The sequence below is a fragment of the Condylura cristata genome, unplaced genomic scaffold (genome assembly GCF_000260355.1).
Source record: "Condylura cristata isolate star-nosed mole 26May11 unplaced genomic scaffold, ConCri1.0 scaffold00001, whole genome shotgun sequence".
In the NCBI taxonomy this organism is placed as follows: domain Eukaryota; kingdom Metazoa; phylum Chordata; class Mammalia; order Eulipotyphla; family Talpidae; genus Condylura; species Condylura cristata.
In genome coordinates this window covers 16,830,811-16,850,301 of record NW_004567102.1, presented here as the reverse complement: position 1 = coordinate 16,850,301, position 19,491 = coordinate 16,830,811, and the positions used below count along the sequence as shown (strand labels likewise).

Here is a 19,491-nt window from a genome sequence, read left to right as displayed (position 1 = left end):
GGGTCCCGCCCCCCGCAGCAGCTTGGGATCCACTCACCTAGCTGTGTTGTCTCAGTTTATATCCAGGGCTTTGTCGGGGCTGCTGGGACAAAGATCAGCAACAGGTCTGCGGTGTATCCTCAGGTCTCTGGTTCTGAGCTGCAGCCTTTTCCCACCTGTACATTGTTTTTTTGATCTAGCAATCATTGAATGAAATCTTGGCCTTTACTGAACCAGAAATAGAAAGTAGATGCCACTGTTCACAACATTTTTGGTGGATTTTATTCATTTTTTTATGTGTTTTTTTTCTTGTTCTCTCTAAAGTGCTCTTTTCCTTTGCTCTTTATCATTCTAACTCTGGGCTTAGTCTCAGCTCTTCTGCAGAACTTTCTTACATCTTTCTAGCTCACATTTCTTCTGAACTTTTGTCTTTATGACATATCCAATTGCATAATCAAATAACTTGATCCTTTATGTTATTGTTTAATAGCTTTGAGTATTTATATGATGCTTTTCTACTGTTACTAAAAGTGATAGAAAGACAGGATTCCAGGTCTGGAAGATACGTTTTCATTTATTCCTCCACAGCATTTCCCTATGAAATAGTTCCCACAGTAGACACTGAGGTCTTCTTTAATGAATTTAATAAAAGTCACCCACTGGATAAATGCCACCACAGTTCTAACTAAAGAGTTTACTTAGCCAGTAGGAGTTTAGCCCTTCCTGTCCTGCCACTGCATGACTAATGACAATTTTCACAAAAAGATGTTTCGTACCTCTTACAGGAACCCTCCATGTGTCACAGACTCTCTCTCCCTGTATATATAAAATATTTTTAAATTTGGAAAATTATAGAAAAGGATGATGCCACATTGACAAGTCAGAGTCAAACATAGAACTTGAGATTTTAAGGAATTTGTTTTTAGTGACACGTTTTACACCACCATAAATACATTTCTGTTTTTTCTTTTAACTACTGTAAATCTAATGTTTGTCACCTCCAGATGGCAGGAACTTTGGGCTTATTTAAGCATCTGGAAAGGCAAAATTAGTACATTAGTTCCAGTGTCACAGAACTCTAAGAGGGTTCTACAGGAAGCTAAGTAGAAGAATACGGGAATCACCAGGCAGACTATGTTGAAGTAGGACATAACAGTTGTTATGTTATGTTCAACAACTACTATAACAACAGTTATTACCTGAAACTATAAGCTCTGCTAGCAATTATTCTCATCTCTCAAAAACCAGATTTTTAAAGTTAACTTTCTTAATTTCAAATGACACTTTAGCTTCCTTTTACCCTTCTCCTTAATCTCATTCTCGCCTACCTGACATGCAAAGAATTTTGGGGTAATTCATTTATTGTACAGGTATGATGAGTGCTATTTTGTGTGCATTTTATGTAGAGGTTACTGTGATATATTTCCTTTTTTCTACATGACTCTATGGTATAAAGAAACATTCATTTGCTTTCTTATACATTTCAGTTTTTTTAGCTACTGCATGTTTATGAAGATACACCTTTACCACTTTTTTGTTGTTGTTGTTTTATGCACTATTTCTATGATAGAAATCTTGAACTTCTTGTCCCAAATAACACTGCGTTAAAAAAAAATACTTGAAGGTTAAGAAATGCATGTGAGTAGGATGGAGTTAGCCTTTAGACTGCCAATTTATTTATAACCTCTAATCGCAATTTGTTTATAATCTCTATGACAAGCCTCTTGCTCAACATTTGGAATTTCTTATCTCCTAGTTCCAAAAGATAAAGCAAAAGCAAAAAAAATCAATGAAATTAGAGTATTGGCAACCACCGAAACATGAGAGATGTCACTACTTATGACCAAGATGATAATTTTCGTAAGAGAAAATTCTTAAACTATTAAATCAATAATTAAAATAAGCCTACTTATCTCATAGAAATATTGATGGATGCCAAGTATCAGCTGCATCTTGTTGAATCTCATTTCTAATCCACTAAGTTATTTATTTCTTCCTTTTCACTTTATATGCTTTTTTTAATTAATAAAATTTTATTGATTCTCCATACTAGGTTATTTTGTGAAGATTTATTTATGATACAGAGCTGAGGTACAGGCCACAGGTGCAGGGTCGGCAAGAGGATTCACCAGAGACAGAGTGGGGAGCAGAACAGCAGATCTAGAAGTATACTGCTGAGGGGAGCAGCCGGTGGGTCAGAAGAGGTTGCCACCATGTGGGTCACCTGGGGTGGGGGTGAGGGCCTGATCAAACTGGCACTGAAGAGGCTGCAACTAACTTGCAGTGCTGTGCTCTAACCTGTTGTGCCACCAGGGAGGGCCCCATGCTAGGTTATTTTATACCAGCAAAGGAAGAGCAGGGGTGGGCACCATGAAGCTCTCTGAATCACAAGCATCTCTCCCACTCTTCAGCCACCCCACCTAGGAAGTTCCAGTTTAGGCAGCAGTTGAGGTGAAAGGCAAAGAAAGTCAGGAAAGCCTGTAAGTGGTAAGTTATATCTTCAAATGAAAGTAAATCTGATATTAAATTGCTTCAATTCAGAAGTCTTGCTCTTCCACATTTTTAAAGAAATCTCCACTGCTGTTTTGATTTTGTTTCCTTGATTTGGGGAACGGTCATTTCCACTAGACCACTCTGGAGGCAAGCCTGGATTAATAGGCAAGTAAAGGAGGGAAATTGTGGAAACGCCACTTTTTAAAGAACCAGGAGAACACAGCCAAAGTCTCCCAGGTACAAAAGGGATGACTACATTGAGTAAGTAACTCTTTTGTGCTCCAAAAAAGGTCCCAAAGAAAAAATTCAATCTAACATACTTGCATTCTCCACTAAAACCTTAGGCATACGCTGGCGGTTCACCAGGAGCGGAAAGGGATCTCGCCCATCATTCCGTTCATGGACCTCTCTAATTTCCACAGTATTATCCATGAGATAGTAATGAATGATGTAGGTCCGACATTCACCAAACATACTGTCTGTATCATCCCAGATTGCATAGAATCGAAGAACCTTTGAGAAATCCAAAATAGTGATTTAAGAATCCTATAAGTAGAGAGTTTAACTAGGCTACTTTGGCATTTATCTATCAGACAATAACAAAAAGATTAAACTATGAAGTAATCTCAGTGGTTAGATAAAAAAGGCAGAAATATTCACTGATGATACAAAAATATCTGAAATTATAAACCAGATGTTAACAGCTGGAAAGTATTAGCTAATAGGCTTATACATTTGTGTTGAGAAAAATTCATTTTGATCCAAGCTATTAGTGGAGAGCTAAGTTAAAAAGTAATGGGTCCTTAATACAGTGACTTATATGTATTAATAAAAGTAAACATGAATGGTTCACATATAAAAACAAAACTTTCACTTATTATGACTTTTTAGATTTATCAACATACATCAATATCAAGAACACATTATTTTGATACATAACAATAATTAGTAGATACACAATTCACATAATGCCCTTAAAAGACTTTGTTAGTACTAGGTAAATTTTTTCTGAACTAAAAAAGGATTAGATTTTTGAGAGCACAAAAGCAGCAAAGAAACACTGAGGGTGATCTCCCCTCCTCTCTTTTCCCTTAGTATAGAAAGAAGACTCAAATCTACTTCTACATACTAGCCCACAGGGAGAGGATAGGAAGGTTGGAACAGAGTTGGAAAATACCCAGAACATTCTGTACTTGTAAATTAATATAAAATTTAAACAAGGCAGCATATGCAATGGGATTTCTGTGAAATTACTATTTTAACAGAAACTTACATATATGCAATAACATTGACATTTCCCAACAATTCATCTAAGGTTTCCCAAAGGATTCTATGAGATTAACTCATACTTGGAAAAAAAATAGTAGTTGGTTGAAAATGTGTGGAAAGCAGATGTAGCTCAGGAATTATTTTTAGATTTGAATGTTTGGTGGAACCCCCAAGACTTAACCCCACAATCTTCTTTTGATCTTCGATAAGGAACTTAAGACATTCCTATGCCTCTAGATGAAAAGCTAAATCATAGATGTAATGTTTCAAAACACACAACCACCAAAGTAGCTTGTGAATAATAAACATAAACCATATTTGGAAATGAGTAAACTTCTGAGATGCCTACTTCACTTACTTGTTTATCAAAGGTGAGAAACTGTTTGAGTTGATCAAAGTCTGAAGGGGTGACATACTTGCGAAGAGGCTGCTTCCGGAGTTCAGTGTAAGGATCAAGAGCCATCTTCTCTGGTGGGTTTAACTCTATTCCTTGACTTTCCAAAAATACCTAAATAATTTATAATTTTAAAACATTCATCTTCTTGAAGCTTTTTAAAAGTAATCAACTGATGGTATAAAGGCAAGCATAACAATTATAGTGCAAGTTGACCACTAGTTTGTATCTTGAGCATGTCTTAGCAGTACTAAGCCTCCAATGGACCCAACTCTACAGCACAGCAATTAACTGGTAATTACCATTCGCAGCCTATATTATAAAATTATTAGGTAATATGCGAGGCTAGTTGGAAAGCACGATAGTAAGGTAACTGGCCCCAAATATCTACTCATATCAATGAACAAGCTGCACAATGTCAGTTACGCTGAAATCAAATCCCGAATTGTCCAAGTCACTTAAAACTAGTATATGATTAACTCTCTCCCCTCCAAAAAAATAGATAGCACAATGGTTATTTTTGATCAGAAGATACTTTAGCAAAACAGGAAAATTAAATCGAATGCTCAGATCTCATCAGGAAAAGTTAAGGAAAAGCACCTGACTGTGACATGATCCTGAAGCTTATTTTGCCAATTATGAGTAAGTAAAACACTATTTTCAGAGTTACTATATCTTTGACTACAACTTGACATTTCCTCTTAAAAACATCAGACTGATGTACCTTTTTTGATCATCAGAGATGGAGAAGATAATTTCATGGAATCTGTATATACATTTTCAAACTGGAAACTAACCTGAATTTTGGGGTTCCTCTGGAAATTGTATGGTTTGCTTCTGGAAAATTCAATAAAAAAATATGCAGAACTGATGGGAAAAATATTTGGATTTTATTAAACTCTGTGCTAATTAGCTGTGATCTTAGCATTTAAAGTTTTGCTGGGCCATTGGCTGCTATCCTTTCAATCTTAAAATATTATGATCTTAACATATATAACAACTGAGTTGGAGATAATGACTAACAATAAAATCTTCCTCTCCCTTGAGAGAATGTTTTAGCATCGTAGGCTCATTGAATGAGGTATTTAATGCGTGTTTTGTTTTTTTCCATTGCTTCTCATAAATGACCAGGCCCTTTGTTAAGCTTACCTTAGGGATTTTGGCAGGAATGTAGAAGCTTTCTAAAGTTGACAAGGACTCTTCTTCCTGTATCTTAGTAAAGTTTAAACTCTTTGAAGAGGCTATTTTAAAGTGTACTAGAAGGGCAAATGAGCATGGAATATCTTTGAAAGCAAGAAGAGGAGGAGAAATTCCTGCAGTCTGGAAAACATACATAGTTTGGTGGGTCTCAAAAGAGCAGATTTCTACATTTGCTCGGCGGGGTAGTCAGACATACATGCCACCAGAAAGGCACATTCAGTTTCAGGGATTCAGAGTCCCAGAACCTTACCTAGCACCAAAGCTTCAGGATGTTGCCCTTGGTCACTGGCCAACTTATGGAACCTGTCTGTATGACAGCTTTAGGACTGGGAGGGTTGTTGCTTCCCTGTTCTTTGAACTTGGAATCTTTGGCAAAGCTTAGAATGAATAGAAATACCAGCCCAGTTGGACAGTTGCTCAAGTAGCCTTTTGAGTTATATTTGAAGAGAGAAAATATTTCTTAAACATCAGTATTTGTGGAGTAGAATTCTAATGGTAAAATGTTCATACATTCTAGATCTCTGATTACTGGAGTTTCATTTTTTTAAATGTGTCCAGAGGACCAGACATTTATTTGGTGCAGGGATGAAGGGATAAGGGATATGTTGGCGAGATATTTAAATGGAAGTGGTTCCTGGTTTAAATCACACAGTAAAGAAAGCTTATCTACTGATAGGTCTAGCCCCAGTGAAAACAGCAAGCTAAGTAAGAAGTACATACATTTTAAAGATGTTTTAGAAGCCAACTTCTAACCTAGCAGAATAGTTATTGAAAATATAGCTCAATTTAATCATCAGCACCTGAAATATACAGCCTTAAATACATATCATTAAAACATTACTCATCACAATTCACAAATTTTGTACTTGCAAATTCACCAACACCTACCTGAAGTTTATTTGTATCCCCCAAATCTATACTCACGTGCTTTTGTGGTCCTTCACAGATAAGCAGGGAATGGTGAAAATTTTGAGTTGTCCAATGAGCACATTAACAGATAGGGTTGAAAAGATGACATTTCAGCTTTCATACTGGGAAAGAGTTCCTTTTGGTGTCTGCTTAGTGCCATTATTTCTCACTTCTGTGTTTTTAATCAGTGATTTTGCTGTTTTAAAATGGCTTGCAAGTGCTGGAGTACTATGTCACAGTGCAAGAAGATTATGATATTTAATCTAAACTGTGGAGATTAAGTAATCCACACCATGTATTGAAAATGGTCAAAAGTGGTAAACTTTATGTATATTCCTCCACTCCCCTAAAATAAAGGCATTATGACATGCCTTCAGGAGAGAATAATTATGTTAGATAAGCATTATTCTGGCATGAACTACACTGCTGTTGGTCATGAATTCAAAGTTAATGAATCAATATATTTAAAATATGGTGTCTTTAAAAAGAAACACACATAAACTAAGGTTTGTATGCATCAAATAATGAAAATGATGTGACCAGAGGCCTGCAGGAACATAACCCTGTGTTTATCTTAGGAGCAATGGTTCAGTATGTTTATTCAGTGTTTGTGGTAATTTTACAGAATATAACTACCACAAATAATGAAAATTGAATATAAATGCCTTACATCAGTTGCCCAGTGATAAACTTGAAAATGTTCAAACAGTCCATAAATACAATTGTAAAATAATTATAGTCATTACATTTCTATAACATTTTCTAAGTTGGTAGAATTCTGAAATTGCCTATGATAAAAAGGCTATCAAAACCTGAAAAATGAGAGCTCAAAACATGTATAATGGGGACAATATCTCAAAAATGATCTAGCTTTCTACCGTCTTTATTCTTTTCGCCATGCTGTGGGATGGTACACATAACACGGGTGCTTTATTTCCTTAAAGCCTCTGTTTACATGTCATCTTATTTGTAGGCTTTCCCTGACTATACCCCCTAAACTCCTCCCTTTACTCGGCTTAGTTTCTTCCATAGCTCTTATAGCATCTGATATAGTATATATATTGTTTGCTTTTTGCAACCGGAAATTTAGAACTTCCCCAAAATCCAGTCTTTATACCTGGGATGTAGGATAGTGCCCAGCACACATCAGACACTCAACATATTTGCTAAATTAATTATTAAATGAAAAAATTTAGTGAGTGGGTCAGTGCAGGGTAAAAATTGATCACATTGGCATTACATAAATGGGATTAAGAACATAAAATAACTGAAAAACTACAGCTTTGCTTCTGGAATTAAAAAAAAAAGTGCTAATTTCCCAGTTTCAACATTTTGTGCTAAAGAAAGGTCATCACCTTGTGTGTGTGTTTGACTTCATTTTATGAGAAGTCAAAATCACACATTTATGAAATAGAAAAAGTAGAGGATTTTCTCAACATAAAAAAAAGCAATTTCTTTGAAAATGACTTTATTTCAGAAATTCTTTAGACAGTAAGTTTTCTTAGAATATAGAAAACCTGACTTATAGAAAACATAAACTGTATCCAAAATTATTATGCTCGTATATGCTAATACAGGTAGAACTATTTTGGTTAATTCTAACTTCAGATAAGCTGTTTAGTGCCTCTTCCATATTTTCTTTAATTATTTAAACATCCTTGTCTTTTTTTTTTTTTCAATATAATATTTCTTTCCTCAGGTACAGTCACCATAGTTTCCTAGCACCAAAGAGCCTGCCATCTTCCACCACATTCCACTGTGCTTCCTCTCTACTCTCAGATCTATGGTCTGCTTTCAAGGATCAGCCTCACAATGTGTCTTTGTCTGATCCTTTGTTTGGTTTCTCTAGATTCCACATATAAGCGAAATGATTCAGTATTTATCTTTTCCCTTCTGGTTCACTTCACTCACTTTACTTCCCCATTTCATCCATTCTGAATGCCTCTTCCATCTTTTTATCCCATCAAAGGTGCTACCTGCCCTCCTCTTGAATTGGGATGTCAAAGATTTCTTATCAAATGATTTATCTATGATGGGAGTTCAATGTTATATTTAAATAGCTATATATCAATATTAATGTTAAAAATTAGTATACTACATAGTATTGGCTCATCACATCATTACATACAGATACCAAACTAACACGTATATGATAAATATAGGATAGGTTATCTGTGTCCTTCCTTTACCCTAATAAAATGAAATGTATCCTTTCATGAATTGAATGTTGTTTTAGACACCACAATTTCCAAAATATATACCATACCTGTGTGAATCGGTCACAATCAACAATGTGGAAAGTTTTGCCATATATTGTAATGTTTATCCCTCGATTTAGGTCTTTCCAATGGTAATGGTCTCCACGGTCATTCTTCGCAAGTCGCTGACGTTTAATTAATTTGCCTTGAGGCATCCCAGAGTTTTCCACAATGGGCTCTATGACAGACATGCTATCATCTTCTAGGTAGTAGTAGATAACCACCTGACGGATCCTATAGTGCTCCTCAGTTGACACAGGAACATCTTCCTGGAAATAGGCATCAAATTTCAGCACCTACAACACATAAGAGAGGGAGATAGCATTCTTATATTAGTTTCTCAAAGAAACAGCAAAACTAGTCAACCAGACAGTGAAAACAACAGGGTGGAGTAAAATGAAGGATTCTTGGGGCTATAGTGGTGGGTATGGTGTGGAAATATACCAACATTTGTAGTGATGTGAACTAATAAACCCTAAGAAAAATACAGTGTTGTAAACCAACATTACCTCAATAAACATAATTGGGAAATAATAAAAATTATATCAACAACAAGAAATTAATTAAAAATGAGAAAAAAATCAGTAAAGAGAATTACTAAGGGACATTTGACTACTCATCATCAAAACTGCTGAACTACAGTACATTGCATTCTTTATGTGATGTGGCAAATTGGCTAACACTGGGTAACACTGAAAAAAGTAGTTTTGAGTTTGAAAGTGGAGAGAAGTTAAATGGTGAGTAATCTGACAGGCAAGTGAGGAATAAAGTGCTATTTTTTGCCAGATCACATAAAGAATGCAATGTACTATGGTTTGGCAATTTTGATGATGAGTAGTCAAATGTCCCTGAGTAGTTATCTTTACTGAAGGATACTTTTTTTTTTTATTTTAAAATAATTTCTTCTTGTTGATTTAATTTTTTTTAAAGATTTATTTATTTATTCATACAGAGCTGGAGTACAGGCCAGAGATGCAGAGGGTGAGAGGCTTCACCAGAGACAGAGTGGGGAGCAGAACAGGCAGATCTATGAAGTACGCTGCTGAGGGGAGCAGTGGGCAGGTCAGGAGAGGTCTGCCACGCCATGTGGATCTCCTCCGGGGCAGGTGGGGACCGAACTCATGCGGAAGTAGCTTTTGATTCTCAGTACAGTACTTTAACCCACTGCGCCACCAGTGGGATTTAATTTTTATTATTTCCCAATTACATTTACGGAGGTAATGTTGGTTTACAACACTATATCCACGTGCTGGCCATGAGGTTGGAAGCAGCTTTTCTTTTTTAGGACAGGACAGGTAAGAAGTAGTCACTAGACTATTTGAAATGAAAGTATCATGAAAGTTGAAGATTAAAAAGATGAAAGAACAATGACATCAATGAAAGAGAGGAGTGGGTAAGTTTCTAGTTTATAATAGTTACCACTTTCTAGTTTATAATAGTTATTTATATTCTTTTCAGCAAATATTGAGCCTATCAGTATTTACTTCTTGATAAATGTTAAATGCCTATCCCACTCTTATATTTTTACTCCTCGCCCTGACCTACTGATTTTTCAGTGCCTGTCATAAAAGTAATTGATAATGTTTAGTGCATGTTTAGTTTCAGCCCATGAATGGATACATTAACTTGTTCCTATCAAATGAATAACCAGGCCAGGGAAGAGGGAATAATATGATTCTGGCTAATACATTAATTTTTCTAAATTAAGCAATTATTAATTGAAAGGGGTGGTTTAATCACCAGGTTACTTTGTATCTTCTATTATCTGTCTTTAATAGGTACTCAAAAAAGGTTTACTGGCTGATAAGAATGTTACAGATACATAGCAAAAATAGTAAGATGAAAAGGTAAAAGAGAGAGAGGAGATAAAACATAGGCTAGCAGCAAATTAAGAAAGCTAATTTAAGAACTGGTCAATAGTTCTCAGTTTAAGTCATACAGAAAAGTCATATTTGAAGAAGACTAGGTAACCATAAGTTTTTTAAAAATCCCACCAATGATTGTGCTACATAGTTAAGATTAGGAGTATCTCACCTTAGTGAAAAGAGGAGGCTCACTGACAAGAAAATTAATTGTGCAGAAATGTTAATGAGTGGAAATAAAGTATGATACAAATAAAATGTTACATTACCCTGAACTTATTTTATGTGAAATCTGAAATGTTTCCTGAAAAAGAAAAACTAATTAAGATAGCCTGGAGAAAACTGGCAATAGATGGCATTTTTGTCATAATTATATTTTACATTTGGTAGAGATCAAAGATTTGCTATCATTTCAGAACAGTTGACTTTTAAAAAAGACATAACACGGATCAGGTAAACAATGGAGCAATATAAACTCAGGAATTCAACCATTTTTTTTTTCTTTAATTGTACTTGGAAAATAGTCCAGTGAAATCTATGGGGAATTATTTTCTGTAATAGGCTTCCTGAGTAAAGAATGCCTCTTTCAATCCTCAGTTCAGCTGTCTATGACTAAGGGTTGAGGCATCTGAATAATTTTCCTCAGAACACTCTGGAAAACCTGTGGTTTACTGCTGAATTTTCTGCAAATAGTTGGCTCTCAGAAATTTTAATTCAAGGGGTGCCTTATAATCCCAGATGATACCTTTTTGTCAAAAGCCACATGTGCAGGAATAAATTGTGCAGGTGGGGCCTGCTTAGGTTCACCATACGTTAGAATTGGAGCTTTACTGGCCAACTCATCCAGCTGAGCCTGGGACAGCTGGTTGACAGGGAGACGCTCCCCGCCTATCCCAACAGTTGGACGTCGAGCAATCGCATAGCCATTTCTGTAGCCCAGTGTCTGGCTTCTATGAAAGGCTGTTTTCTAAGGAAAAAAAGGAGTGTATCATTAATAATGTCTTACAAATATTTGTTAGCTAAAAGAGCTAACTTAAAAATACCAAAACTTGGCCCTCCCTGGTGGCGCAGCGGGTTAAAGCACAGCACTGAGAATCTAAAGCCGCTTCCTCATGAGTTCGATTCCCGCCTGCCCCGGAGGAGACCACATGGCGAGCCAGACCTCTCCTGACCCGCCCGCTGCTCCCCTCAGCAGTGTACTTCATAGATCTGCCTGTTCTGCTCCCCACTCTGTCTCTGGTGAAGCCTCTCACCGTCCCTGAGCCTCTGGCCTGTACCCCAGTTCTGTATGAATAAATAAATAAATCTTAAAAAAAAAATACCAAAACTTAATCTTTTGCCTATAAACATCATAAACCTTAAATCAAAAAGTTCACCTGTATTATAAGTTTCTGGTATTTGAAGCTAAAATACATGCCCAGGAACAAAATGGGAAGCAGCAGATTGATTTGAAATAAAATTTAAAGCCCTGTTCCGTAATGATGACCAATTTAACTGCTAGTTCATTTTTCACAAGAAATTAAAATACTATCTCATCTATATGCTTTTATTTTTTTCACTAGTCTTCCTATATTTTTCATTTCATCTGGTTGTGATGAACCGAGGAACCTAGATAACTTGGCTATGAAATTAATTTTTTTATTAAATTAACTTAATCATTACTTATGTGTTGCAGAACTTGAGTACAGGTCAGAGGCGTGAGAGGATTCACCAGAGAGAGAGAGTGGGGAGCAGAACAGACAGATTTACTGAAATACACTGCTAAAGGGAGCAGCAGGTGAGATAGGGACTATACTATATGTGGGTTAGCTCCCTTGCTAAGGATCAAACACAGGTTGTAAAAGTGATAGCTCTGAGACTTAACCCTTAGGCCACAAAGGAGGCCCATGACATGAATTTTTACCAGAAGTGAAGGGAACTCCTTACAGCAACACTGATATATTCATATAAGTCTTTGGAAAGTAAGTATATATTATATATTTAAAGATTAAATTCAATAATTCTACTCTGGTCTTTTATGATATAATCTAATTTCTCAGAAGTGAAAAAGGAGCCATTACAACTAATACCACAGAAATACAAAGAATCATGAGAAACTATGTGAATAAGAATATGCCACCAAACTGGCTGAGCCAGAAGTTCTTAAAAATCATATAATTTACCAAGGCTTAATCATAAAGTAGAAAATTTGAATAGACCAATAAAGAGTAAAGAGATTAAATTAGTAGTAAAAACCTCTGAAAAAAGAAAAGTCCTGAACTAAACAGGTTCACTAGTGAGTTCTACCAAACATTTAAAGAAGAATACCAATTCTTCTCAAACTGTCAAAAACTTAAGAGGAAGGAGCACTCCCCAAATCATTTTAAAATGCCAAAATTACCCTGACACCAAACCCATATTAGGACCTATAAAAAAAGATAATTACATATCAATTCATAATCCTGATGAGTATAGACACAAAAATTCTCTCAAAATATCAACAAGCTGTATTTAATAGTGCATAAAGAGGATCATAAAACATAATCAAGTGCCATTCATCCCTGAGGTATAAGAATGGTTTACCATATGCTAATCAATAAGTGTGATGAGCCACCTCCATAGAGTTAAAAACATATAATAACCTCAATAAATGTGGAAAAAATGTTTCACAAAATATAATGAAATTTCATGATAAAAAAGCCCAACAAATTGGGAATAGACAGAACATACCTCACCACAATAAAAGGCCATATATGACAAACCCACAGCAAACATACTTAATATTGAAAAGTTGAAAGTTTTATCTCTGATGCCACTCTCATTGCTTTAGTCAACATAATACTGAAAGTCCTAATCAGAACAATTAGGCAAGGAAATAAATAAAAGGTATTTGAATTGGAAAGGAGGAAGTAAAATATCCTCTGTCAGTAGATAGCATGGTCAGTTAGTGCAAAATCAACAGACAGAAATCAGTCACAGTTCTAAACAATAGTAAATATCTGAAAAAGAAATAAAGAAAACAATCCCATTCACAGTAGCATAAAAAAAAATGAAATACTTAGGAAGAAACTTAACCAAAGAAGTAAAAGATATGATACTGAAAGCTGTAAGACTTTGATGAAAGAAATTGATAAAGATACAAATAGAAAGATATTCCATGTTCATGGATTAGAATAATTAATATCATTAAAATATCCACTATACCCAAAGTCATCTATGGATTCAATGCAATTCCTACCAAAATTTCAATGGCATATCTTACAGAAATAGAAGATAAACTCCTGAAATATATATGGAGTTGCAAAAAAGTCATTAATAACCAAAGCAATCCTGAGAACAACAAAGCTGTAGGCATCACACTTCCTGAAAAAAACATGGCACTGCAAAAACAGACATATAGACCAATGGAACAAAATTTAAAAGCCCAGAAATAGTCTCCTAAATATATATATATATATATTTATAGTCAATTAATCTTTGACATGGGAGCTAAGAATACAAAACAGGGAAAAGACAACAAATGGTGCAATAAATATCCTTTTTGATGTTTATTCATAAATGGTGCTAGAAAATTAGATAATGAAATTTAGAAGAATGTGGTTCTTACATCATTCACAAAAATTAACTCAAAATTTCTTAAAACTAGAAACACTAAAACTCCTAGGAAAGAACATAAGGCAAAGCTCCTTGACATTGCTTTTGGCAATATATTTATCTCATATGATATCAAAAGCAAAAAATAAGTGGGAGTACATTAAACTAAAAAGCTCTGTACAACCAAAGTAACCATCAACAAACTTAAAAGTCAACCTATGAAATGGGAAAAAATATTTGCAAATCATATATCTGATAATGGGTTAATATCCAAAATATATAAAGAATTCATACAACACAACTTTGTCCAAAGAAAACATAAAACTGGCCAACAGGTACATGAAAATCAGGTATTCAAATATCACGAATAAGAAAATGCAAACAAAAACCATAATGAGGTATCACTTCACACTTGTTAAGATTGGACTATCATCAAAAAGACATCACCTATACATGGAATCTTAAAAAGCCAAGCTCACAGAAACAGAAAATAGAATGGTGGTTACCAGAGAATGGAGAACTTGGAAGGGCACAAACTTCTAGTTTCTTCAATTATAAGATGGTCTAGTTCTGGGAATCTAATGCACAGCATGATGATCACGGCTAACAAACTATATTATATACTTGAAAGATGTTAAGAGAATAGTTCTTGTTTCCACCACAAAAAAAAAATGGTAATTATGTGACAGGAAAATGGTGTTAGCTAATGCTATGATGGTAGTCATTTGGCAAAATATATCAGTCAACAGGTTATATACTTTAAAATTACACAATGTTGTATCAATTATCTTTCAGTAAAGCTGGGAGCAAATGGAAAGGAAAATCAGAGGCTATGTTAATTTGATAGAATATTTTTTCTTTTTCTGCTTTTGGTAATGTTAGGTTACTTTCAAAAGCATACACGTGTATATATATATATATATATATTACACACACACATATAAATAAAACAGTTGGGTTAGTCATAAAATGTATTTATGACAAAACAACTTACCTAACCTTCTAACTTCTTTGAATTTCAACCTACCATCTTTAAAAGACCTGTACTCTTAAATAGAGTGTTGAGGATTATTTGATATAAACTATTTTCTTTGACAGTATTCCCATGTAGTAAAAAGAATTGTTTGAGTGTTCCATAACGAGACATTTAAAGATGATCCCCAGTGAAGTTGGCTGACATGCAGAAGTGCCTATCACTAGTCTTTAGAAGATCTATATGAAGAGTATAATGTGATGCTGAAGGTTTGATAACTAAAACATTTCCTTTTTAATTCAGAAAATCCAAGTGCTTTGCTGAGTGCTATCTAAATTCTGAACTCTGCACTTACAAATGTATAGTAGGTCCCTCCCCGGTGGCAAAATGGGTTATGGTACAGCATGCAAGCTGGCTATAGTCGCCTCAGTGGGAGTTCGATCCCTGTCCCTGAACGTGACCCACATGGCATGGCAGACCTCTCCTGACCCACCTGCTGCTCCCCTCTGCAGTGTACTTCCTCCATCTGCCTGTTCTGCTCCCCACTCTGTCTCTGGTGAATCCTTTCACTGCCTCTGTACCTCTGGCCTGCACCCCAGTTCTATATACATAAATAAGTAAATGAATAAGTGAATCTTCAAAAAAATGTTTTTAATTATCTCAAAAGCAGTTTTCACTAAATTTTAATGTGCTATTGTGCTACAAGTCTTTACAAAGCTTTGAAAAATGAATGTACCCTAGAACCCAGTAAGAGTTACAAAGGTAAATCCATTAACTTGCTGTGAATGATTATGTCTTGTTTGAGGTTTGTAGGGTCTGATTAAAGTCACTATAATTCACAGATTTGCAGGAAATAATTTCCTGACGTGCCTAGAATTCTGCAGCAGTTTGATATTTAAACTACATTGGTATTCTAAGGTCCTTGGTTACTAAGGCTTTCCCTCTTGAATTGTATTTTATTTCACTAGGCCTTTCTCAAACATGAGGATGAGGAATCAAGCTATAAATTTGCATTTGCTGGCTATTATATATCATGTCATCAGTGTGACTACAGACTTCAAAGATAATTCTGTTTTATTCAGTTTCATGTACCAGTGATCAATGATGTGAAACACTTGCTTCAGACACTGCTCCTGATGTTTAGACAAAGACAGGTGCTTACTGCAGTTGTTTTAAAATCTAGTCAAATAGTGAAGTAATGAAATCATAAGCTCCATGAGAATAGGGATCAGATATTTTTCACTCTGGCACTCAAGACACTCAGTAAATATTTGTGGGCATTCAAAGAAAAAGATCTGTAATAATGTAAAAGGTATAGTAAACTTCTTTTGCTAACAGAATGATAACTGACCATGGACTATTTCTGAGGGTCACATGCTCAGGGTCATAAGTCATTATGAGTTGTCCTATTACACAAGAAAGAAAAAAACAGTCTGAGTTGACTTCTTCACTGGGTAACTTGGACAACTTTAAGCTCCTCTTCTTCCACTTCTAATGACCAATTCCTTTCCTGTTTTTAGACTGATCTCTATAATTACTAAACTATATGACCTTACTAATGGATACGCATGGACACCCCTCATGTCTCACCACTCTTTTTTGGTCATTATGTTTGATCTTTTGAAATTCTCATACCAAGTCCTTCAAGTACTGAAGACAGTGACCATAGCTTTTAAATTTCAAATAAGGCAAATTAGTTAATAATTGGCCAGTGTACTTAAAGTATGAAATACGATTTTAACATAATGAAGATCATAAATGATAAACGTGTGACTAACTCATTGGTGAAAAATTGAAAGATTTTTCTTTGAGATTAGGCACAAAGACATTCATTCTCATCACTATTGCTCATCACAGTATTGAAGTCCTCGCTGCAACTATTAGGCAAGAAAAAGAAATAAGATCTGTATTGGGGGGGGGGGAAGCTATAAAGCCATCAGTATTTTCAGACAATATGATGACATACATAGAAAATCCTAAAGGTGCCATTAAAAACAAACAACAAAACTATAGAACAATAGACCAGTACAGTAAGAAGGCAGGCTGCAAAATCCATATGGTCGAAAAATTTGGCTGTGACACCTGAAATCATAAAACGTTTAAGAGAAAACATAGGCAAAACACTCCTCAACATTGCTTTCAGTGATATCTTTCAGGACATGACCATGCAGCAAGGAAACAAAAGTAATATGGAACTACAACAAACTGAAAAGCTCCTGCCTAGCCAAGACAGCTATGGCTGAAATGAAAGGACCCCCTACTGAACAGGAGAAAATATCTGCTCACAATATATCCAATATGGGGCTAATATCCAAGGTCTACAAAGACCTCATACAATTCAACAGCAAGAAATCAACCCAACCAAAAAATGATCAGAAGAGCTAAATAGGCATTTATCCAAAGGAGACATACAGATGGTCAGCAGGCACTTAAGAAAAAAAAAGTTCATGATCATTTATCATTAGGGAGATGCTAATCAAAACCACATTGAGATAGCTCCTCACACTTCTGAGAATGACCCACATCAAAAAGACCAGAAACAATTGTTAGGAAGGATAGGGAGGAAAAGGAACACTCCTTCACTGTTGGTGGGAACATAAGGCTGCCTCCAGCCTGCCTCTAGGGAAAAGAGTATGGAGCATTCTCAAAAGACTAAAAAATAAAGCAACCATGTGACCCAGCAATTCCACGCTTATGTATCTACCTGAAGAATACAAAAACACTAATTCAGATATATATATATGCATTCTTATGTTCATTGCAGCATTATTTATAAAAGCTGATTTATAGAAACAACCTAAGAGTCCAAAGACAGGTGAATGGAAAGATGTAGTGTATATATGCACAATATATTATTCAACTACTGAAAGGGATGAAATCTTGCTATTTGTGACAAATTTGGGATAGTTTTAGTTGTAAAACTGAAGGGCATTATGCTAAGTGAAATAAGTCAGAAGGAGAAAGACAAATACTGGATAATTTTATTCAGATGTGGAATATAAAGAAAAAAGGAACAGATGCAACCTAATCTGACTGCAGGTCCATGGTTACCAGAGAGGGGACATGGTGGGCCCAATGGACTCTAGTGGAAGATTACTAATGATTTGCTGGTAGCCATGGTGTGATAACATACATTTTAAGAGGGGTAAATGAACCTATCTCCTCACAACATATATTCTTGTACCAGTGTTATCTCAATACATATATTTTAAAGTAAGTTTTAAATTTATGAAATGTCCAGGGAACAGTTCCTCTTTCTTGTATAGAAATATATGTTCTCAGAGCCTGATGCTCCAGTCCACACCTCTGTGAGCCTCTAAATCAACTCAAACTTAACTCCGGGGTAACCCATACTCACCAACACCAAATACTTAGACTGCTTCTACACAGGGACATCCTTACAACAGCTTATAAACTAAATAAAGTAAAAAAAAATACGCTGAAGCACAATACCTAAGATGCCAGCTTAGTGCAGGAATAATTATAAAGAAGAGATTCAGAATCCAAATTCTCTCACCAAACTTTCTCCCAAAATAAATAAATTGACGCCGCAGAAAAGGACGACGTGTGGAAATGCTAATCAAGACAGGAAATGGAGGTGGGAGTGGGAAAGATTACTGGGTCCAGGATTCCAAAGAGGAAGGAGGCAGGGTTGGAATGAAGGATTTGGGAAGCGTGGGTGGGATAGAGCAGAGCAAATGAGGTGGAAGGTTTAGAGGTTGAATGGCGGGGAAGAGACCAATTAAGGGGTGCTGAGGGAAGGGGCCGGACACGGAAAGCTATGTTGTGGAAGAATGAACTAGGAAGAAGACCTAGAAAGACGTGGGGGTAAGGTGAGGGAAACGGTGAAATAGAAGCTGCAGCTGGGATTAGGGAGCAGAGCTCTGGCTGAGTGCCCACCGCGGGATGAGAACGAAGGCGCTCACAGACTGCCAGGGGTCAAAAAACAAAGGATGGGAGCAAGAGGATAAGGCTGGGTGATGGAGGACGAAAGAACTGCAGCGGAGAAAAAGAGTACAGGGTCGGGGCAGAGGACCGGCTCGAAAGGAGAGAAGAAAAACGTGAATGGAGGTGCACTAAGCGGCGAGCCCTGAGGCCGCCCGGAGTTGGGAACAGGTCGGGGTTGGGCGAATAAGTCCTCACCGTGGAGTCCGTAAAGGACGTGCCTGGGAGAAAGGGCAGGCCATGCACGGGGTTGGACACCATCGCAGCTGCTAATGCCACCACCACCCCAGTAGGATTTAGTGCTGCCGGTTACCCGGGCGACCGATCGCGTTCGCAGGCCTCCTAGAGCGCCATGGTAACGCCAAACAGTCTGAGTCCCCACAAGGGAGGGCGGGGCCAGAGGCGCGGGCTTGGTTGTACTGCGCGTGCGTCCCCGGGAACCCCGCGTTCTCTCGCGGTAAGGTGGCGGGGCGAAAGGGGCGCGGTTAGTGGGCGCAACTCTGGCCCCGCCCTCCTGTCCATCTCCACCCTTCTCCTTGGGAGCTGGTGGACTGGGTGGGAGGAAGCGTTTAAGAGGGTGTAGCACCTTCAGACGGATCTTGGGGACGGAGCCCAACCTTAGATGTGTTACAAAGG

The 19,491-nt window shown here is 36.6% G+C and overlaps 1 protein-coding gene across 2 annotated transcripts in view; it reads right to left on the bottom strand.

The window, feature by feature from the left end:
- Positions 1–19,203, bottom strand: part of EFHC1 (EF-hand domain (C-terminal) containing 1) — a 50,533-nt gene extending 31,330 nt beyond the window's left edge. The window contains exons 1-5 of one of the 2 annotated variants that reach the window (XM_004673567.2): positions 19,054–19,203; positions 11,110–11,331; positions 8,511–8,798; positions 4,100–4,249; positions 2,793–2,985 (exon numbers count right to left, since the gene is read on the bottom strand). In XM_004673567.2, coding sequence (XP_004673624.1) covers positions 2,793–2,985; positions 4,100–4,249; positions 8,511–8,798; positions 11,110–11,331; positions 19,054–19,116 — 916 coding nt within the window. In that variant the 5' untranslated portion in view covers positions 19,117–19,203. The remainder of the gene's footprint in view (positions 1–2,792; positions 2,986–4,099; positions 4,250–8,510; positions 8,799–11,109; positions 11,332–19,053) is intronic. The other variant, XM_012720283.1, reaches the window with a different exon arrangement.
- Positions 19,204–19,491: the final 288 nt, after the last annotated feature.